Source organism: Lemur catta, chromosome X (assembly GCF_020740605.2).
Source record: "Lemur catta isolate mLemCat1 chromosome X, mLemCat1.pri, whole genome shotgun sequence".
Taxonomy (NCBI): Eukaryota; Metazoa; Chordata; class Mammalia; order Primates; family Lemuridae; genus Lemur; species Lemur catta.
The window spans coordinates 58,963,971-58,987,729 of record NC_059155.1 but is presented as its reverse complement, the minus strand read 5'-3'; the positions used below and the strand labels follow the sequence as shown (position 1 = coordinate 58,987,729).

The window sequence follows — 23,759 nt, the reverse complement described above, 5'->3', positions numbered from 1 at the left end:
TGAGCCAGGGTGCGGCAGAGCCCCGGTAGGGGGCATCCTCAAAGTGCTTCTTTATTTAAACTATGCTCCGGGGCAATGTTTCATAATGACCCCATACACCTAGCGCGTACACACAGAGCAGCCTACACACACAGCCCCACTGTGTTCGCTGGCCTGCTTGCTTTACTTTCCACCCCTCTAGGCAAGGTCCACAAATTAGCAGCCTTGTAAGCCTCCTAGGACCCGGTTCTTGGGACCTTCGGAAGAAAAAGGCAGTCAGAGAAACATGAACGCGCTAATCAGGAAACCAGTGTTTCAGCCCACTCGGCCACGCGGGCGTCCACACTAACGACTTTCACCTCCCCTCGCCTGGGTTGGCTGGAGGGGCGGGGAACCCGGCAGTGAAGAGGAGGACCAAAGAGGGGGCCTGCTTGAATGAAACAATGTAACAATTGATGTGAGGCCTCGCCTCGCTCCCATTCCCCTGCGTTCCTATAGGCGAGGTCCCAGTGACTGCTCCTCCCCATTGCTCCGTTTTCTTGTCCATTACGCCCTATCCCTCCGCCTCTCCTTTCTTTTCTTTTCTTTTTTTTCCTTCTCCTTTTCCGCCTCTCTCCCCCTTTCTCCGGCTCCGTGTCATTTCCTCCTTGCGCTCGCTCTCTCGCTGCCCCAGCGTCTCCAGCCGGGAGAGTAGGCGGAGCGGGGCGGTGCGGGGTGGCGCAGCTCTGCAGGGCGATGGTGGCGGAGCTGCTGGGGGCGGAGGCAACGTAGCCCCGCGGAAAAGGAGCCCCCGGCGGCGCCTAAGTGGAGCTGAGGATGGAGAACCGGCCTGGATCTTTCCAGTACGTCCCTGTGCAGCTGCAAGGGGGGGCGCCCTGGGGCTTTACCCTTAAGGGGGGTCTGGAACACTGCGAGCCGCTCACAGTGTCGAAGGTAAGAACTGGCAGCTTTATCCTAATGGTGCCCAACTTTGAATGGGCAAGTGGGTGCGCGGGCTGCCGCGGGACAGGGCCCCCAGACCGACTTTGAAACTTGGCCAGGGCTGGGGATGAAAGCTCCTCTGAGCAGCACAGAGGGTCTTACCAGTCCAGGCGCAGACACCCCCTAAGGCTGGCTGGAGCACGGAATGGGAGCATGACTGGCTCCGGGTTAGAGCCTTGCGTGCAGACACACTTGGGGGGGGGGGCGTTGGGACAGCCTTTGCTCCCCCACATCGGGGCAGCTACTCCCCTCACTTTGGGCTGGAGAAAGTGGTGGCTGTTGGGGATTTCTCCTTGGAGTCCCTGGCGCTCATGCGGAACAGTGAGGGACTGAAGAGACAGGCAACTCGGCTTGGCAGCTCTCTTGGTAGCGCTGGCCCCTCCATTGACCGGCGGACCGTCCCTCCCGGGCAGGTTGCAGGGCTAGGGGCCAATGTGGAACTGGAGATGAGGCGTTGGTGGCTTTCGCCAGCCTCACTTCCCACGGCCGGACGCGCGCACATCCATTCAGCTCTCGGGGCGTTGCTGCGGCGGGTCCCGCTAGGCCTTTCCCTCCCTCCGGAGTCCTGCCCCAGCGCCGGCGAGATTTCCTGCACGTTCAGAAATGTGGAGGAAACTTTTGCTCCATGGAGTGCAGCTGTGCTGGAACTGCCGCCGCCCCCGCCGCTGCCACCGCCAGGGTTTGTTTGTTTTAGGAGGCTGCGATCTGCTGGAAGCCAAGTTTCAGTGGAGGACAGGGGAGAGGAGCTCTCCTGAGCGCTCCGGAACCCCCAAAGCTAGCCTCCTCCATAGGGGTGAGGGGCAGCTGGGGCTGTTACTGGGAAAAGTGACTTGTGGGACGACTCACCTTGAGGTGCCAGATTGCTAAACCAACAAACTTCACATCTTCAGGAATTTTATCCCTCTTTGTTGTTGTTGCTCTTAAATACTCAAATTTGAAAAGCTCTCCCCCTTCCAACCCGCTCAAATGGCAGTTGAGGTTGTAGATGTGGGTTCAGGCTGGAGATAGAAAGATGTTGCTTCTCAGCAGGGAACAAATATCACTTTTTTTGGCTTTTTAACTTTGGTCACGTCTGAGCAGGGAGTTCAGTGAATGTTCCCCCCTTCCCCCACACCCCACACGCCCCCACAATAACCTGTGCCACTTTTGCCTTGAATTGGAGCTTCTGGTTAACTTACAGTGTAGGAGTCCTTCAGGCCTTAGGGCCCACACCCTTAGCAACCCTAGAGTGTTGCCCTGGGGTATACCAATCAGCTTGAGCAGTCTGAGGTATGCTGGGACAACATTTTGGGGGGCCAGTAGGGACCTCTTGGATCTTTAGCCTCCCCAAATCGGCCCTGATCTTCATCCAGTACCCCTTGCCTGGTACTTGTCATTTATTTCTAACCAGTCTGAGATGCCTTTGTCACACTCCCTCCTAAGGCACTCTCTCTCCAGTGTTCTCTGGAGAGAATATTTTTTTTTTTTTTTACCAAAAACACTCTCAAACAACCCCTTTGGGGAGGGAAATCTTAGCCTTCAGGAATTTTTCTAATCAAACTCCTGCTCTCCCCCATCTTTCCACCAAGGTCACAATGGGATATGCAGCCCTCCATGGTCTGGCAGTTTCTCCCTTCCTTTTTCTCCTCACACCGCTGGCAGTATTTCCACAGTCGGCCTAGACAACCTGCCTTGGAGAGGTCGTTTTTCAACTCTGCCCAGAGCCGACCCATCCTGAGAAGCACACCATATAGTGCTTGCTGCTGTGGTCCTGGATTATTTTGTGAGCCAGTGCGAGCATGGCAGGGCGTGTTGCTAAGTATGGGGCAGCCAGCAATTTGTGGTCTGGCTGGGGGATTATTTGAGGGTAGATGAGGGTTTCCTTGGCAAAGCTGTTGAGGAAGTGCCTCGTGTGTTGAGAGGCAGGGTGCCTTTTAATGATTCCTTTCCACTGAATGTACAGTTGACCCCTATTATATGAAGGCTCATTATTACACACATTTGGATATGCAGGGGGTAAAATCATTTCTCCTGTTTCTCCCAGATAGCCTGGCTATTTAGAGTACAAGCCAGTTATAACCTGAATAGCCCCAACATTATATAAAGGGACAATAGTATTTTGTAAGTGCAACTGTTGCCTGTATTATTATTATTATTATTTTTTTGCTTGACAAGACACTGTTTGGCATATTTCATTAATCCCCTTTTTATTTTTCTCCCTTAGTTTTATTTCCTTTTATGCTTCAGAACAATACAGCTTTCTCCTTGAAAATAGCCTTCTTTGTCTGTATACATTGATGGGGATGGGGTGGAAAGGAGTAGAAAGAGAACTGGATTGGCAGATTGAAAACTTGGGTTCTAATCCTTGCTCTGCCACTCTCTAGTTCTGGAATTCTGAGTACATCATTTGCCCTTCCTGGGCCTAGGCAGCCTAATGTCTAAAATGAGGTTCAAGTGGATGATCTTTAAATGACACTCTGACTGTCTAGTAGCCAGTCCTTTATGCTAGGTCTGGCTTTCTTCTCCTCAGAAGTGTTGTTGCAGAGTGAGGAAGATGAGGATTTGTTTCATTAGCATATGGTGTTACTGTTTGCTGTGTGCTCCCACATCCCTGATTCCATTAGCCTCTTATAGCCACACTGTGAGGCTGTCAGGGAAGATTGTGGAGAAACTGGTGGAAAAACTGATGCTATGATATATTGAGTGGCTTGCCTAGGTCTCTCATACAGTGAGTCAGTGGCAGGCCCCAAGTCCACTGTATTTCTACTACTCAAAAAGTTTCCAGATTCTTCTGCTAGTACTGCAGTTTGTAAAGGAGCATGAAGCAATACCTTTCAGGGATGAATCCAGTCTTATCAGCCTCCTACTACAGTGACCCTGTCCACACCAGCCTATAATTCCACAATAGGTGAAAACTGGGTTGTAGGTACACCCTGATGGAGTCTGGGCTCAGACAGGAGAGGAATATTTTCGTGACTCTAAATCATTTGTGATGATCTCAGGTCAGGCAGAGACAGAGGTGAGGTACAAGAACCATGGTGGAAAATGGCAGACAATTTCCTTTGGTGTTACAGGAAAAAAAAATAATTTGGGTCTGAGATGGTGTGGCATGCATGCTTGAAGATATCTTGTAGAACAAGCGGAGGTATCTGGGGAGTGGGGAAATTTGCAAAAAGTGATCAGTTGGAGAAGAGGGCATGCGGTGTGGAAGTCTAGCTCCTATTTGTTGTGGGAGAACCTTTGGACCAGGAAATGATTGGGTTGGGGAAATCAATCCCTACTGGCTCCTAGGATTTCCCTGAATGTGGGGAATTCAGCTGCCTGATTTATGGAAACGTGTATACTCTCCCCCTGACAATCAAGTGGGAAAGAAATAGAAAATATTTTTTAAAATATACTATTGCCAGGTGCAGTGGCGTGTGCCTGTAGTCCAAGTTTCTTGAGTGGCTGGGGCGGGAAGATCCCTTGAGCCCAGGAGTTTGAGGCTGTAGTGCCCCATGATCGCACCTGTGCATAGTCACTGCAGTCCAGCCTGGGCAACATAGTGAGACTTGTTGCTAAAAGAATAATACTATTGATTATCCTAAGTGTTGAGGGATGGTTTATGATTTTTCCATACATTGTGGTGTTCCCAGTGAGATCATAACAAGTGAAAGAAACATGACCAACAGGGGAATGGGGTCCATGACCTTGGAGTTATTAATTCCTTTGGTTAGCATTTTATACTACCTCATTGACCCAGGGGGCCCATCTGAATGAAATGAGGACTCTCTTTTAATCAAATGTATCTGTTTTGCTACCTAGGGGTCCCTCTGTACAGTGTAGACAGTCATTCATGAAGTTGACTCCCTGCTTGGAAAAAGATCCTCTTTGGGGATTGGTGACTTTTCCAGGGTTCTGGCACCAATGAATTTGCATCACACAGGGCCTCTCAGAGGCCTCAAAGATTCATGTTGTATCATCCTGTGGGGTATGTGTGTGTGTGTATGTGTGTGATAGAGAGGGGGAGGGGGAGGGAGAATGAGAGAGGGAGAGAAAGAAAGAGAGAGAGAGAGTTCAGACTTGCTGAACTGTACCATGAGGCTCCCATATTCTTTTCAAGTTCTTGGAAATGTGCCCTGAAGTTGACTGAAGGTGGAGAAAAGAAAGGGTGGAGACCAGTGTGGGGTGGGGATGCAGGAAAAGAAGAAGGAGGAAAATTGGGGAGGAGGACAGGACAGGGCATTAGACAGGCTCATCCTATATATTTGCCCTTTTCTTGGCCTGTTTTTGGTGGATGTTTTCATAGGGCACAGTGAAGCAAGTGGGGCTAGTTACTGCCCTGGAACAAAGTAGGGTGGGGTAGGGGAGTAGCCTGGAGGAAAAAGAAGCTTCCCTTCCCTCCATTTAATGTGCACTGATGTCGCTATATCATTTTACCCTCTCTAGACCCAAGTGTCTATTTGCAGAATGGCAGTAGGCATACCTTCCCCATCTCTGTTATCACAGACAATCTGAGAATGAATTGGGCAAACTCTGCTGTCCTTAGTCTAGGAAAATGGCAAAGCATGTTCTTCGTGTTGTCAAAGCATGCTCTTCATGTTGTTTTCAGCCGCTCTCCCGTCCCTACTGTGACCTTATTTCTAGAAGCACACAAAGGCAGTCGAAACTTCAAGAGGACCTGGGTATGTCAAATTGAAGTTGTCTTGTGGCCAGCAGTAAATTTGGCTGTGATTTTGAGTTCTTGTTGGGTGCAGAGGTAGTAGTATATGAGCAATGATAGTTTCTGTGAAACCTTCTTAGCTGTGTTACAGGCCAGGCCCACCCCTAGGGACCTTCGTGGGGTATGATTCTTAGGAGCTTAGTCTAGTCTGGTTACTTGGATGAATCCCCTCCTCATTTCTGCCTCTAGATTCAGCAATGATGCCTACTGTCTCAGTTCTCCAACTGCTGCCATTGCCCAGAAAGTAGAGGGGATTCCAGGGCATGGGATAAAAATCTATCCAGAGAGATACAAAGAAGGGTGGAGGGAGGTAGAGCAAGAAGGTTGGGTGGTATGTCTGGTAACCTTGGCTATGCTTTGGGTACATACCACTTTTTGCCCTACCGGCTGCCATCATGCACCTGGTACCCTGTTGAGATACACACGTATGTTCCCTGAAGTGAAAAAGGCCAAGCCTGTTAGAGGCTTTTCCCTCTCCAAAACCCCAGACAAAGAAAATAGTTCAACTCCAGCTGGAAGACACTTGAGCAATGCCCCTTAAAAAATTAAAATGGTTTTCCCCCTTACTCTCCCCAACCCCCTTCCCAGGAATTTCTTTAAAGAGAAAAGAGAGACTCAGACTTGAGATTGGTGGTTATGAAGTGATTATCTGAAGGGAACATCATGGATTTTATAGTTACACTTCTTCAGAACCAGAGGGGAAAAGATGCTGACCCATCTGAGAAAAGTTAATGAAGAACAGCAGAGATCATGTGAAGGGCTGCTCTCATCGCCCAACCCTCCACCCCGCAAGCACCAAAGGGCAGACTTAACTCAGGGCTGCTGGACTAATTCTGTTCTTGGTGGAGACCTAGAATCACAGGATCTCAGAGTGAAGGGAGCCCTTTGGAAGTCACCTAGTCTTAATCTTAACCATTTCACCAACCACTTGTGCAATGTCCCTGAGCTTATTCTTTTTTTTTTTTTTTTTTGAGACACAGTCTCCCTCTGTCGCCCGGGCTAGAGTGCCCTGGCGTCAGCCTAGCTCACAGCAACCTCAAACTGTTGGGCTCAAGGAATCCTCCTGCTTCAGCCTCCCGAATAGCTGGGACTACAGGCGTGCGCCACCATGCCTGGCTAATTTTTCTATATATATTTTTAGTTGTCTATATAATTTCTTTCTATTTTTAGTAGAGACGGGGTCTCGCTCTTGCTCAGGCTGGTCTTGAACTCCTGAGCTCAAATGATCCACCTGTCTCGGCCTCCTGGAGTGCTAAGATTACAGGTGTGAGCCACCGTGCCCGCCCTCCCTGAGCTCATTCTCCTGCGGTCATGGGGGAGCTCACTGCCTTCTAAGCCTCACCATTTCATTGTTGGAAAGTTCTGACTGTAGACATCTTTTCCTTATGTTGAGCTGCAGTCATTCTCCCTCTACCTATCATCCATGGGTTCTAATGCTACCTTCTGGGACCACACCGAACAAGGGTGCTTTCTCCATCTTAGGAAGGCCCTTGGGAGGTCTGAAGGTAAATATTATGTCCCTTTGTCTCACTTTCCTAGACTAAAGAGCCCTAGCTCTTTCACCTGTTCCTTATGGGCTCTCAAGTCCAGCCTCCCCCTCCTGTTTCCTTCTTCCACTCTGGATGCTCCAGCTTGTCCATGTTCCTCTTAAATTATGGAGCCCCCAGTTCCAAAATTGAGTATGACCAAAGTTGAGTATGACCATCCTTTACAAAAAGTACAGCTGAAGACCTCTTTATCTCTTTCTGGTGTCCATGTTATACCAAGGCCCTGTGTCAAACAAAGGCTTTTAGTGGAAGTTGCTGTGCTGTTGCTAAGCCATACCTGCCCAAGGTCTCTACATAGGCATCTGGGACAAGCACATAACAGATTTGATAAGAACACAATTCATCTCTCATTATTTATTTAGAATTGCCCCTGCCCTTAGCCCAGACTAGCCTTGGTAAAGGTGTTGTAGGGCAGTTGAGAGAGAAGGCATAAATCCTGGCTGCAGGAAGCATATATGTTTATACAAAGAAGTTACTAAGTTACAGAGAAGGAATTTGTATAATCAAAGAAGGAAGTGGCATTTAATGAATAGTGTCAAAGTCAGAATTCCAGATTTCTTTTTCTTTTTACCTCTCTGAACTTAATTTTCTCCTTCTGGGAAAAACAGTTGTCTCCAAGATTGAAGATGCTAAGCACATGTGACATCCAAACAGTCTGCAACTTACAGAGCCCCTGCATAGGAATATACAGACAGCAGTCTCTGCCCCCATCCCCTGTCAGAGATCTATCTCCCTGTGTACTACCACTGGCACTGATTGCAAAAGCTCCTGCTGTTGTTGTCATCCTTAGGTTCTGGGATCTTCTGTCTGTACCTAGAACACACACAGGAGTCACTCTGATGGAGGCCTTGCATCCGCAGCCTCATCCCCCAATGTCCCCATATTCACCAGCTGTCATCTGAGCTGGGGAAATACCTTTCGTTACTACTAAAGCCCTGACTAGGGTGTGGTTTGGAGTGAGGCTTAGTCCTCATTATTACTGAAGAGTGAGGGGTCTAGGGATGAGAGCGTTGAAGTCTAGGAAACATGTCCCCACTGACACAATGTTATTTATAGTTGTTAGGTTCAGAACAGCTCTGTAAAAGCCTATTTAATCTGTGGTGTATGATTAATTAAATTACACAACCTAATCATCATTTATGATATTCAAAGCTCCAAGATGCTTATCTGTAGAAGATATTCTTGGGAAATAATGTATCTATAGGGTAGGGACAAGTGCTCTAGACTTGCAGTCCCCAATCCCCGGGCCATGGCCTGGTACCGGTCTGTGGCCTCTTAGGAACCAGGCCACACATCACTGCCTGAGCTCTGCCATTTCCCCCACCCTCCACCCCTCTTCTGTGGAAAAATTGTCTTCCATGAAACCGGTCTCTGGTGCCATAAAGGGGACCGCTGCTCTAGACAGCTTCATTACACAAACCTGGGCGAGTTTGGGATTTCCACTACTGTCAGTGCCTGAGGTGCTCATTCATACCTTTGATGCTGGGACCACATGTGTGTACATGGTTACCTTTCTCTCTGAAACTGGATTCCAGGTTTACCTGAGAATTATCTTGTAATCAGGAAGTGACCTTTTTAAATTGGTCATGTCGGTACTGAGATCACTTTGATTCAGCTTGTAGGGAGCCAATGTTGTATCTCCTGGTGCTCCCTGAAATACTCCCCTCGCACAGACTTCAATTAAGTCATTAATAAATACATTGAGATACCATTTTTCCTGACTATAAAGATTGTACTTCCAAGGACTGGGATGAGGTAGAGGTTGTCTCCTTGTACCCCTTTGCCCCATCCCGTGTAAACAGGCCAAGTGGAAAGACTGTCTTATGCATTAGTGTTGCAAGGGATGATCCTTCTTCCTCACATCACACTGGCATGTTTACTCAGGCATGCAGCCATCCTGACCAGGCACTGAAGTTGCAAAGATCAAGATGACTTGCTTTCTCAGAGTGAGCTCTATCCTCTCCCCTTTGGCTGCACCTCCACCCTTTCCTCTTTTAGTGAGCTTCTATGACTATGTCATGTCACACAAGGAACACTGCCTAGTAGCTACAGAGACACATTTTCCATGCATGTAGGCTGTCCTTCTTTCATGTCCAGTCTTTGTTTCCAAGCCCCCACCCATGAGCACCAGGTGCTTGAGGCCTACATTTTGGACTGTCTCATTCGAGTGCCATTGCCTCTTTGTTCATTCATTGGCGGCCCTGCCCTCTGTCCAAAACCCAACTTTTTTTCTTCTTTGGTCACAGTCGGCCCTTCTAGCCTGCTGTACCAGCTTTGTCCCTCTTGGCTCAGCATGCTTCTCGTGGGGGGGAGGTGAGAGAAACTCACAGAGTTGAGGTTGATAAGTTTGAAAACACTCAGCAAATTATAGCAACACCAGAAATTTTCTCACACTGCAATTTTCTCTATCCTGTTTCAGTGAAGGACAGGACCTTTGTCACCCTCCTTATATTCTCTTATCAACTTGCTGAGAAGTCCGGGCATATTACTTTGCCTCTCTGTACGCTCCCGTTTCTTCTCAGACCATCCATGGGGAAGCTCCTGATTTATTGAAGGGTTGCTAAGGGCTCCAGGGTCCTCGCGTGGCCTAGGCTTGGAAGTGTGAAGGCTGACTGACAGCAGGCAGGTCTCACAGTACATTGCTTTTCTCCACACTCCCACTTCCTATCTTTCCAGAAGTGGCTGTTTCCTGGTATGTTCTCAGAGAGGGCATGGTCTGTTAACTTTCACTCAAGTCTTTTAATGTTACATCTGTGAGGAATGCAGGAGGTGGGACTAATTTGACAGGATCAAGGGTTAAGCCCAGTGATGGACAGACCCTTTGTGGTGTCTTCGGGCCCCCACCCTAATGCCACTCAACAGATTCTTAGTTGTACGGTCTTCTCTCTTCCTTCCTGAGCCTCTGGCAGGGAAGTTTTGAATGGTTCTCCTATACTGCCTTTCACGGTCCATCAGAAACTGATTTTTCTTTTGAGGAAGGGGGTTGGAGGTGAGATGAGGTACAGCTAGAAGGAAAGCTGGTTTGACTAGTTATTCTGGAAAGGGGCTAGAGTCTCATGGCTGCAGCCCCATCTTTGCTTATAAGAGGATGACAAGCTAAAGCCTTGTCTTTGTTGGGCTGCCTTACTGTTTTCCATTGCTTTTTGTTTGTGTTTGATATAAGTAAAAGCTTGAAAACTTCTATAGGTAGGCAGCTTTGGATGGCATCTTGTCTTTGACTGAGAGGGTGAGTGATGACGTGAGCTTCAGAGGGTGAGTAAGAATCAGGCTTGACTCTCACGTTCTTTGGAGGACTTGACAGAGTTTGGAGCTCTGTGTTTATTTAAATCGGCAATCAGGAAGGGTCAAGACAACAACAGGCTGAAAAGTGGACCAGGCAAGGATCTGAATACCTCACTTGTGTGGCTGTGCCTCACTGGATGGAGGCAATGTAAATTGGGTTGGATCTTGACAACTTCTTGAACCCAAGGAGCGGTCAGGGCCTAGACATGGTGGGATCAGAGAGGTATTAGACCTGCTGTGTGGCAAATACTGCTGGTCCTAGGTGTTGTACATGCATTCTCATGTGATTTTTATGGTACCTCTTAAAGGTAGATATTGATGTCCCCATTCTACAGATGAAGAACGGAGGATAAGGGGAAGTTAAGTGACACACTCTAAGTCACACAGTAAGTGGAAAAGCTGACTTTAAAATTTACTTCTGTCTGACTCCAAATCCCAGGCTCTTTCTACAATATCACGTTTACACAGGTGAAGGAAAGAGAAGGAAAAGAGAATGGGATAAGAATGAGAGAGAGGTGGAGGGAGTGAGGGAGAGGAGGGAAATAAAATTGAATGCAGAAACGGGTAATATTACCTATACTTGCCACTCGGGGTCAGGGTCAAAGGGAGGTTTTGTTTATTTTGTTTTGTTTTAGATCTCAAGTCAGGGTAAGGGGACTGAGCTAGGATTCAGAAGACTTGAAATTTAGTGTTAACTCTGCTGCTCATTATTTGTATGACCTTGGGCAAGTCATTTCTGTCTCTGTGTCTCAATTGCCTTATTTGCAAAATAAAAATAATAAAACTTGCACTGTTGTCCAATAGGGAGGAAGAGTCATTTTATCCTTTATCTCATGTAAGTGCTAGAAATGGATGTGATTTAAGAAAAAAATAGAGTGTTTCAAATGTGTCCCTTATGAAACAAATATTCGCTCAAGTGAATTTTGAACCTAAAAAATTAAGTGTATGAAGTTGCCGACTCATTGGGAGTTGTGTGAAATGGGAGGACACCTTTAGTATGATGTCTGTGGCTGCCAGAAGTTGGAAGACCAGACATCATTTCTGACTAATGTCTGAACAGCCAGCACTTTGAAAGGCTATGCTAAACCTTGTTTAGCTGTCATAAGAGCTCTCAATTAAGCCTCCAACCAATCAGTCAACCAACCAAGCAGTCAACACAGATTTGTTGAGCACTTTGTGAAATGCCTAACCCTAAACTAGAGAATACAAGAGATACCACCACAGAAGACCTGGTCCCTGGATTCTCAAAGAGATCACACTTTTGCTGAAGAGCAGCATTACTGCAAGCCCAAGAAATAAAAAGCTTTAAGTGCTGAAACTGTGGGACAGGATCTAGGAGCAACATTTATTCGATGGGAAGAGATTTCAGTGTTTGCTGATGTGGTTGAATTTTGAGGATAAAAGAAGAAGAATTTGAGCTAGGCCATGAGGGATATATAGGATTTGGATAGGCCAGGGAGGAAGAAGGGCATTCATTCCAGTTAGTGTAAGCACTGTACGTCCTAAACACACAGACAGGAGACTGAGGCCAGTTTGCTCACTCCACAGTGAGTTGACTAACAGCATGAGGGCAGAACATGTGTTGTTTATTTATTCACTTATTAATGCATTCATTAAATTTTATTGAGTGCCTGTTCTAGAAACTGTGCTATTCTTCCTTTGGCCTATGAAACCAGCACAGAGCTCCATAGATGTCACTTTTATTTGTTTTCTAACAAATACTTTCTAGTGCATACCCTGAGTACTGGTTTTCTATCTTGACACATGTTAGCTCATTTATGAACCCCATTTTACAGATGAGGAGATTGAAGCATAGGGAGATTAGGTAACTTGCCTGATGTCACGTGGCTTGGGTGGCTGGATCCATAAGTGAGTCAGTGGAAATCTACTTGATTGTTGCAGAGTAATGGCATATAAAGGGGAATGGATTTGAGCCAGGTATTCTGCAGATCCCAGAAAACTGGGCTGTAGAATGGATGCAGGTTGGGAATAGGTAGCCATTTTGTTGTTTGGAGAATTAATGTATTAAAAACAAAGCACCTAGCACATACTAGCCTCATAACCACTTCCATGAAGAAAGACAGGAACTGAACAAAAGATAGGAAGGGGCGTTTTGAAGGAATCAGTCACCTTGGCAATGTGCTGACTTGTCATACGTTAGCGAGTTGCCAGAGGTTAACAGTAATACTTGCCATTGAAGAAATGAAGAAGAGGCAAGAGTCAGAGATGAATCCAGTATTTCTAATGTAGAAGGCTCTGAGTGATAGGGATTAGGAAGGGGAACCAGTTTTAGTTCAGTTTTAGATCTTCTTAGACTGAGGTGTCTGCAGGACAATCAAGTTAAGAAGTCCCTTAGGCAGTGGGGGGGGGGTTGTTTATTTAAGGCCACTGATCAGCTAAAAGAACAAATCATTATTTTAGGAACATAATGGTCAACATAGATAATTTACGAATTTACTAACCTGATTGTTTGTAAATTATTTAATTGCCAGACAATCTCATGCCCCGAAGGCATTAGAACAGACCTGCATTGTTATTTAATATGCCTTTCCAGCCACAGCTTTGTCTTGCTATATCCTCCAATCTGTGGGATGTCTCCTCAGCTGAGCTGTTACTGGCTGAAGTTCTTTTTGTATAGCTTAGAACTTTCAAGTGATGGGAAAGTCCAAAAATCAAACAAACAAAACATAGAAGAAACTGTCAAAACGCCAAATTTCAGACTGAAATGTTCAAATGGTTTGAGGCTGTTACAGAACATCAGCTGGCTTGCCAAGATGTTAAGGATTGTTTTCTCTATATGAAAAACAAAATATCATGTGGTTTGGTAAGGCAAACCTCAAACCACTGGAGTTTCAAGTCTGTGTTGCATTTTTGTTGTTAGCAGTTTTATACTCTCCGCATAGTATAGTATTATTAATCTGTGAATATCACTGTTAATATTCTACAGTAGTATTGGTTCTCAAATGTGACCTTTTAAAATGCATTATTAAACTCGAAATTATGATTTCATTGCCTTTGGTGGTGTCCTCACCACACTAAAATTAAGGAGGAAATAGGGATTTACTTCATGCATTCATTTGCTGCAAGTCTGGCTGGAAAACATTGCTTTGTTATTAAGAGACTTTGCAAATTTGGAGTGATTCTCTGACCCAAACCCTAGCACTGCTGTCCTTTATACTGACATGAAATTCCCAGGAAAGGTTCACTTTATGTGCAGACAGACCTGCCAATATTAGGCCTAGTCTAGCCCTCCCTGCCGCCCCCACCCCCATTCTTCCTGGAATGGCTTCCTAGAGCCGTTTCCATTTTTATGCAGCATCACCTGCTTTTCTACATGGTGAAGAACTGAAATTCAGAACATTGCAAAGATGCTTGAGCTATGGAAATTGGTCTAAATTCAAACCTTCCCTACCTCCTTGCAGACAAAACTCACTTCTTGCTAAAAGGTTAATGGCCACATGGGTTCCTTTATCTAGCTCTTCCCTCTGACAAGATGAAATAGGTTGTAATTTATATTTGAAATGTATGTGAATATCTAGATGCTGGGGAGATTTTTTGTGGAAAAGATTTCCCAAGTGCTCTGGCTTTTATAAGAGCCAGGTTGCTAACTTCTCTCTGCTGTTCGAGCCCTGGTGGGAGGGTGATACTCTCTCCTATAGATGTAAAGGGCTAAATATGTAATTTTTGTGTTTTTCCTGTGCCTTTGGCTGAAGAAGTGTGCAGTGTTCTTAAACCTGCCCAGGCCCTGCACATACTGTATCTGCTTAAGGAAGGTTTTGGCTCTTAGCCCTTCTCAGCTGCATTAGGGTTCAGGTTACATCCCTCTCCCCTTCCAGGCACTAATAAAAGCCAAAAGAATTACGGATCAGGGAGAGTTAATTCCCACTGCCAAGACCCAGGTGGGGCCCTTCCATCTCCCATCCCCTAGGTTGGAGCCCTAATTTAAGGCTGAGCTCTAGTGTAAGCCTGTAAGTGACAGTGATCTGGAACAGGCCCCAGAAAAGCACTTGACAATCAGGTTTTGCCCTATGCTGGCAGTTCTCCTCTCTCTCTTTCTCTCTCTCTCTCTCTCCTCCTCTGTTGGGATCTTAGAGGAGACCAGTGATGCCAGAGACCAAGTCAACTGATGTTATTGTGGAAATGGAAATGATGTATCATAGTTCTGTGGGGATGAGGGGGAAACTTGCCCTTTCTCCTGAAAGTTGGTTGAAAGATGAACACACAATTAAGGTAGATTAATAAGAGAAAGTTTTATTTACCACGCACATGTCACAGAGTGATTACCCAATATCCCAATGAAGTCCAGATATTTTTATACCTGCCTTTCAGAGGGAAGGGGCAGATGAGTAGTATGGGTAATTCTGTTTGGGGCAATAAATGGTTACTAGGGAGGATGAATGGATAGAGGAAACAGATTAACTTGTAAATGAGTCTCTTAGCAAATTAAATTAACCCAAGAGACAGGTGGTATATTTAAAATGACTCGGGCCAGGTCTGGTTGCATCCTTGATTGTTTTTCCTGCAATATACTGAGATAACAGGGAGGGGAAGGGAAGTCATCAGTCTGGTTTATGCAGCTAGAGGGAAAGCCCCTTCCAAGGGCTTGTAATTCAAAATAGTCTTTATACCAAGGAGCCATATTTTGGGGTGAAATTTCTTGAGCTTCTTCAGTTCCTTTCATCTAAACTGGGAGATTCAGATGAAGCATCTTCTCTCTTTTTTTTTTAAAGTCTTTGACCCAACTTCAGTACATTAGAAGTTTCATTCAGAATTAGAATGCATAGTAATGAGCTCTGAGATAGTGAGCTCAGATGGGAAAGGGCAGCTTTGAAGGTGGACCTTGCAAGAGCTGGGATATGCAGGAAGAAGCCTCCTTCTGGAACAACTACACTACTCTAGTCGCCTCCTCAATGATTTTCCTTCCTTTGATCATCCCCTGCCCCACCTTAAAATTATTTAATAGTTTCTTGCTGCGTATAGAATAGAGCCCAAGCTACTTTCGCCTGGCGTTATGGATCATTCTCCATCTGTCTCTAGTCTTAGCACTCCTTCCATGCTGGTTTTTAAGCAGAATGGTTTACTCTCTGCTCCTCAGACTCACCTGGGAAATTCTGACCTCTGATTTTCCCATCCTGATCTTCCTTCCAGTGGCTCGGCTTCACACCACTTCCTTGGAAGGCCTTCCTTTCTCACCTCTCTGCCCCTCCTCATAGGGCCTAACTTTAACCCCACCTCTAAGCCTCGCTTTGAAATGCTAGAGTTCTGATTTTCCAGTAACCATCTTTGGGTACTTTGGCTGTCTTGTGGTTGGCTTGCTGGACCAAAATCTCCTAGAGGACAATGGCTGTATCTTCTGTGTCTTCACCATCATCAGCACAAAGCACAGAGTAGACTCTCCAGAATGGTTAGCTCCTTGAGAGAATATGTAGGAAGAGTCGAGCAAAAATTTCACACTCAGTAATTGGTAACCTTTGTCCTTTCCACTCCCAGCCCCAAATTAGAAAGAGGATATGACTTGAAGATCTGGATATACTACCCAAGTTTCCCAGACTTTCCATGACACCCAGTAGTGTGGTGAGCCTTGAGTGACACACACACATAAGCTAGGGACAGAAGGAACACTTGGAAGAAAATATTGGTGGTAGGAGAATTTGAGAGGGATCCCTTATGCAACCCAGGATGAGAAGGGGGATGGCAGCAGTGGAGAATAAGACTGGTTACCTGCTTGTCCCCAGGATGCATGGAGTTTGGTTTGCAAAAATTGGGTTTCTTGCTTCTGTAGCTCCTGTGTGTGAGTGGTGTTCAGACGCTTGCCTGTGGGAGAAGCCTGCTGGCTGATGATTACAGCATTCCTCATGCTGTTGGGATGCATTGCTGTGAAACTCTTAAAACAACAGCCACCCCAGTTGCAACTGAGTCTTCTGCCTGACTCAAGTATTTCACTGCTTCAGCTGAGAGGCTGTAGCTTTAAGTGAATTACTGTGTGTGTGAGTGTGTGAGTGTGTGTGTGTGTGTGTGTGTGTGTGTGTGTGTGTGTGTGTGTTTCACTTTTGCTTAAGCAAGCCCTAACGTGTTCTCTCTGACTGGCCTTGGATATGAGTCACTGTCTGGTATTTATACCCAGTGCCTTAAGTGTCCTCATTATTTGACCATGACATTCCTTTTCTCACTATTTTACTCAAAGCTGTGAATGCTGAGAAGGGCCAAAAGAAACTGACTCTGTCTTCCTTATTAAAGGGGTTTATCTCATTGGTGGCTGTCTCTGTTGTAGTATATTAGGTTATGTCAGGGCACTAAAGGGAACAGGTTCAAATTCACAGTGGTGGTACTGTGATAGTTTAAGGGACACACTATGGGGGCTTCTCTTAGTTTTTTTCCTGGCCAGTCTACTTCTGGAGAGCTTGACTCACTGGAATGAACTTTTAGGAACAGGCCTCAAAAGGGATCCTAGAAGTGCTTTTCCTTATCAGGATCACATAGTAAGTATGGAAGGAGTACAAACAATCTGAGAAAGTCTTAAAGAGGAGGTGATTCAGCATTTGCAGGCATTGGTGAGAGAAACAGAGAACGTTAACTTGTTCCATACTGCTGTTTCTATTAAAGTCCTTCTAAACTTTAACATTTTGTCTTAGGAGCATGCTCCTTAGAGTATGGGAATAGTAAACCTCATCAGGGGCACTGTTGTTATCAAAGGGACAGAGCCTCAAATAGGAAGGACATGGCTGCTAGCATGGTCATTGGGAGGCCAGGCAGCCAGTAAATCATTTGAGAATGAATTAAAGGTTCAAAGGGTGGGAGGGAATTCTTTGGGTGACCTCATAGGTGCTTGAAAAATCAAAGGGTTAGCTGATGTGCTTTAATGTTTTGAAGGCTGGTTCAGAGGGGCAAGGGAATGGAAATGCACAGTAAAAAATTGGCCTTGCTGTTTTCATGTGCTTGGGAGCCTTAACTCTGGGCTGGGTATGATCAAAGTTACCATTAATTAAATACTTATTATGTTCTGGGAATTTTATATGCATACTCTCGAATCTTCTTGTCACTACTATAAATTAAGTGGTAGTATTTCTGTTTTACAGATGAAAAAAATGAGGTTCAGAGAGGCAAAGTAATGTTCTCCAAGTAATATAGCCAGTCAGTGGTAGAGCTGTGATTTGAACGCAGCTCTATCTGACCTCAAATCCTATACCTTGAAATTTTGTTTAAAAGATCCCCTTTTTGTGCTTTATATTCTCTTTCTAATACCACTATTAACTATTGTGACTATATTCTGTGTGTCATAGCATTGGACAAAGGTGGATCTCACATATCAGTCATTTCATAGCTTTTTTGGGAAGCTTGTTTAAAACACAGATTAGACTCTCAGTATTAAATAATATAATGTATGAGAGGTACTTAGTAGTGTCCCTATTCTAAGATGCAGAAATTGAGGCTAAGAGGGCTAAGTAACTTTCCAAAATACATTGGACCAATAACTGGTAAAGCTGGTATTCAAAATTTGGTTTATCTGATTTTAGAGTGCCTGTTCTTCCCAATGCTCCTGTTGCCTCCCAAACTTGGAGGGGAGTAAGCAATAAATAAAAAACCAGACTTGTCGCTCTTGGTCCCTATAAACCTACCCTTCTTACCTTCTCTCTCTTTGCCAGCAAATTTTCTTAAGTGAGGGATGGACTTCCTGCCTTCCTGTCTCTCTCCCTCCCTCTCTCCCTTCTCTTGTCTTCTTCCTAGCACAGTTTATTTGTTTACATGGTTATTTGGGGGATAGGTGATAAATATTCATGGAATAAAATTTTAAAAATATATAAATAGGCACGTCTTTCTTCATCTCTGTCCCTAAACCACCTAATTTCCCTTTCCAGAGTCAATTACTGTTACCAGTTTCTTGTGTGCCATTCCAAAGATACCCTTCCAAAGATAGTGATAGGTGCATTATATGTAGGTGTGTTTTGTATGCTTGTATATATTCACGTTCAGTGTCTCTGTTTCTTCACTGCCTATGTCTTCCTTAATCCTCTCCAATCTGGCTTCCAGCGAGGTTTCCTGAGGGCCAGATTTACTGGCCTTTTCACTGTCTTTATCCTCATTATTTTCTTTACACAATTATTTTATTTTTTCAATTATTTGTTGAATCGGAAATGTAGCCACATGGTTCAGAAGCCAGTTAGTATGAAAAGGCAGACAGAGAATAATTTCCCACTCATCCTTGTCCTTGATCTGCACCACCCTCAACTGTGCTTAGATATTTTTTAATGTATCTTTCCAGAGTCTCTCTATACATATACAAGCAAATGTGAATATAGATTCTTTATTACAAAAGGTAGCATACTAAAACTGACTTCTGCACCTAGCTTTTTTCATGTACACATCCCGGAGATCTTTCCCTATATTTTCCCTGCATTTTTTAATAGCTATATTATATTTAGTTATTTAACCAGTTCATAGTATTACTAGTCATTGGCATTGTTGTACCACTCTGACTTGACCTTCTTCAAGCCCTGCTGCCAGCATGGCTCCTGTGACACTGAACTCTCTTGTTTCTCTACCCTCTCTTGCTGTTTTTCCACTCTCCTTTCTGAATCAACTGCCTGTCCTCTCCCCATCCTGTGGGTATTCCTCAAGGCCCAGAGCTCAGTACCCCCCTTCTCTGTGTTTTTTTTTCTCTCTCTCTCTCTGTCTCTCTATCTCTATCTCTGCACTTTTCCTCAAAAAAGAGCAACAGTGAGATCTCATGACTCTTGAATCTCTAGGCTTAATCTTTTCAACTGATAGACAGTGTCTACTTGAATAACTATTTTTTTAACCTCAAACCCCAATATGTCAAAAACAGAACTTATCTTCCCTTTGCAAAACAGGCTCTTTCCTTGGCCTCCCCACCTCCCACTCAGCTAGCACTGAAATCTTGGAGTCACTGCTGACTCATCCCCTATATCCGGTCAATCACCATGTCCTGTCAGTCTTTCTTCCTCTAAAATAGCCCTCATAGCCACCCTCTTCCTTTCAATTCCTGCTACTCCCACCCTCTTGCAAACCCTTTTTACTTTATGTCTGGATTCCTGGCTAGCTTCCCTGATTTCAGGCTCATCCTTTTTTATTTATTTTGTAAGTCATTTCTATCTGAGAATTTTAGTTTCCCTGTCTGTACAGTGAGGAAGCTAGACTAACTGGTTGGTCTCTGAGGTCCTGTCCACCTCTGACATTCTAGACCAGAACTCTTCCCAAACAGTGTGTGTCCCCACCTCCCAACATTCCCAATGCCTATGCTGTTCACTCTCCCTTGAATGGTTGCTATGGCTCCATGCTCTGAGCAGTGCCTTGCACAAGCCTTTCCTCCACATTATTCCTAGAGTCTTTATCCTAAATTAATTTACAGTTGAAAAGAATCTTAGAGGCAGGCCCTCTAAGCTGACCAACACTGTCTGAGTACCATTTATAAAACCTTTGAATTTGGTTGACCAGGCTGTGCTTGAACCCTTCTGTTGATGGGAAACACTCTCTTATAAGCCAGCCCTTTGTATTGTCAGATAGCTAGAGTTGTTCCATATCTCCTACCACAAACTGATACCAGTTGATCTGCCTTTATGATACTTTATTATTTAAAACCTCCTTTATCTTGATTTGAGTTCAAATCCCTTAGGTCTGGCATCTCAAGTTCTCCACAAATATGGCTCCTACCTTCCCTTCCAGCCTTAAATCTTGGATATTTCCTTTGTGCTTCATCCAAATAAAAAAGTAGCTAACATTTCTTGAGCACTTATTGGATGTCAGACACTGTTCTAAATGATTTTACATGTATTATTTAATCCATGCAGCAACCATATAAGTTTCTATTATTCTTCTCCATTTTATAGAGGAAGAGAATGTGACATATGAAATCCAAGTGATTTACCCGAGTCTCAGAGTTAGTAAATGGTGGAGCTGGCATTTTAACCGAGAAAGCCTATCTCCAGAGCCCATGACTGTAATCACTGCCATACACAGTCAGCTTCAAATGTGAGAAGTCACTATTTCCTGAACATGTCCAATGCTTTGTTTACCATGGTCTCTTAAAACACATTTCTAGTACTATCTACCTGACTAAATCCTACCTATTCTTTGAGGCCATTCACAAATTCCACTTCTTTCTGGTCCCATTCTACCCTATCTTCCATCCCTCCATTTTTCCTTCCATTCCTCCATTTTTCCTTCCATTCCTCCCTCCACAAAATTTTTAGAACTTTTTCTACCTCTCTTCTGGTGCTCACCGTGTTCTTTCTAATGAGCTTTGTGTGCTTGTTTTATATCCTTCATGGGATATATTAGCTCCTTAAAGGCAGAGTCCATAGATATAAACTGTTGGATTAGGCTTTTTCCCACCCCATATAGGTCCCTAGAACATTTTACAAGTAGAGTTAGACTTGAGATTACTTCTCTTCCTATTTTATGTTTGTATGAATCTCCTATTTCTGAATCTAATTTCTTTCTTTGGCTCTACATTCATTTCTGGTATTGCCCCATGGTTTGTACATTTTTTCCCAGATACCAACAGTGACAGGGCCAGAAAACAAATAGTTCAATCGTTGCCATCTGTAGTCATATAATTTATGTATATATACTAGAAGCTGAATGAGGAATGACATAAAAAGGAGAAATTTTATTACATCCTTTGTTTGCAATCTGACTTCCCTAATATTTATTACTTCTGATCTTCCCTCTCTCTTGCCTCTAACATGTATGTATTCCTGTGCTATCTAAAACTGATAGAAATTTTCCTTCTTTACATAGATAGAAAGAAAGAACCTTCACCACTCATTCTAGAGATTGTCGATCTAGAGGCTGAATTTTATCATATGTGTTTGTGTGAATATGGCAGAGAGAGAGAAAAGGAATGGAGGCAGGGAGGGAGAGAGGAAGAGGGTGGTGTGGTGGTTGGGTGGTTGGAGGGATAGTTCTTTTAGAGTAGCAATCTTCCTTGTCTTCTGTGCTAAGAAAGCCCCTTTAAAATGCTACATCCTACAGAACTTCTTCCTCCCCCCTCCTCCTCCTTCTCTTTTCTCTTCTCATCTCTTCTCTTTTCTCTTCTCTCTGTATTTCCTCCCTTTATTTTGTAGTGATTGTAGTTTCCCATTTGTATTTTGTAAATGATTTTTATCTTAAGTTTGCCAAGCTCTCTGGCTAAGTAGGATATGCTTATCTAGAATGTTAGACAAGAACATGATTTACTACCCAGACAGACAGGCTAATTCAGTGGGTAACACATCGTTCTCTAAAGGATCATGATACTGTTGTTAATTCCCTGTGTGTACCAATTTAATTACATTTCAGAAGTCAGAAAAAATTAAATAGTTCCAGTTGCTGTGTTCCAGTTCACCAAGCATTAACTATAAATCACTAGTGAGTACTTAAAAATTTCTCTTGATGGATTGGCTGTTATTTTACATAAGTATAACCCACCTACCTTAGGGTGTCTAACTGGGTTTTGCAAAATAAAAATGTGCGCTTGATTTCTCTCTCTGGCCCCATAATATCTTTGTCAACCCCCACCCCACCCTGTACAACTTTCACAGGGCCCCCTTTTCTTCTCCCTTCACATATTTCATCAGATTCTTCAAGAGAGTCATAGACTGCTTGTGATTATTCCCGAACCATATGGGAACCACACGTCTTATTTTTTCTTCTTCTACTCTCTTACATAATGGTTTTGACTTCTTAAATGAATCAAAAAGCCCCAAGATTAGTTTTTAACTATTAAAAAACTTAGGAACGGGTAGCCCTGCCTTAATTTCATCATCCAAGAAAGCCAAAGTTAGTAAACCTTCTTCTTTCTTTTCTTTCAGCTAACACCTGAAATCTGTTCTCCAGAAGGGTGATACTAGTTACTGCAATATACATTAGTGTGCAGCCTTCATGACCTCTTATTGTTTTTACTAAAATCTTTGTGATTAGAAAGGTCTGGGAGTCATTAGATAGTCTCCTATTCCAGAATGGATTGTGCCAACTGGGTAAAGTTTGACTACAAAGTAAGGATACAGAATTTTTCCAATCTGTACTTTTTTATTTTAGAACTCAGAAAGTATATTCATGTCTTATTAAAATTTTACATTCATCTAACTTACTTTTTATTGTAGTGAGAACATTTAACATGAGATTTACACTTTTAACAAATTTTTAAGTGTACAATTCTGCATTGTTAACAATAGGTATGATGCTGTACAACAGATCTCTAGAACTTATCTTGCATAACTGAAACTTTATACCTGTTGAACAGCAACTATCCCTTTCCCTCCCCCCTCAGCCCTGACAACCACCATTCTACTCTCTGCTTCTTCTAGTTTACTCTCTGCTTCTATTAGTTGGGCTATTTTAGATATTTCAAGTAGGTGGAATCATGCAGTATTTGTCCTTCTGTGACTGGCTTATTCCATTTAGCATAATGTCCTCCAGATTTGTCTATGTTGCTGCATATTGCAAGATTTTCTCCTAAATAATATTTCATTGTGTGCTGTATCACATTTTATTTTTCCATTCACCCACTGATGGACATTTGGGTTGTTTCTATACCTTGGTAATTATAAATAATGCTCCAATGAACATGGGAGTGCAAATATCTCTTCCAGGTCCTAATTTCAATTCTTTTAGATAAATACCCAAAGCTGGGCATGGTGGCTCATGCCTGTAATCCTAGCACTTTGGAAGGCTCAGGCAGGAGGATCACTTGAGGCCAGGAGTTCAAGATACATACCCAGAAGTGGGATTGTTGGGCCATATGTAGTTTTAGTGTTAATTTTTTAAGGAACTTCCATACTGTTTTCCATGGTAGCTGCACCATTTTATACTCCCATCAACGATGTACAAGGGTTCCAATTTCTCCACATCCTCACCCCAACACTTATTACATTTATTTTTATAATGGCCATTCTAACAGGTGTGAGATAGTATCCCATTGTGGTTTTGATTTGCATTTCCCTGATGATTCATGATGTTGAGCATATTTCATATGTCTGTTGGCTGTATATTTTGGAAAAAAAATGTCTATTTAAGTCCTTTACCCATTTTTCAATTGGGTTATTTGCTTTTTTGCTATTGGATTGTACAAGTTCCTTATATAGTTTGGATACTAACGCCTTGTCAGATAAAGGTTTTACAAATATTTTCTCCCATTCCATAGGCTGCCTTTTCTCTCTGTTATCTGATTACTTTGTTGTGCAGAAGTTTTTTAGTTTGATGTAGTTCTACATGTTTATTTTTGCTTTTGTGGACTGTGCTTTCCGAGGCATATCCAAGAAATCATTGCCAAGACAAATGTCAAGAAGCTT

The 23,759-nt window shown here is 43.8% G+C and overlaps 1 protein-coding gene across 2 annotated transcripts in view; it reads left to right on the top strand.

Annotated features, from left to right (window-relative positions):
- The first annotated feature begins 499 nt into the window (after window positions 1–499).
- The window catches only part of SHROOM4 (shroom family member 4), a 195,750-nt gene continuing 172,490 nt past the window's right edge, over window positions 500–23,759 (top strand). For both annotated transcript variants that reach the window (XM_045538468.1, XM_045538467.1), the window contains exon 1: window positions 500–912. In XM_045538468.1, coding sequence (XP_045394424.1) covers window positions 796–912 — 117 coding nt within the window. In that variant the 5' untranslated portion in view covers window positions 500–795. The remainder of the gene's footprint in view (window positions 913–23,759) is intronic.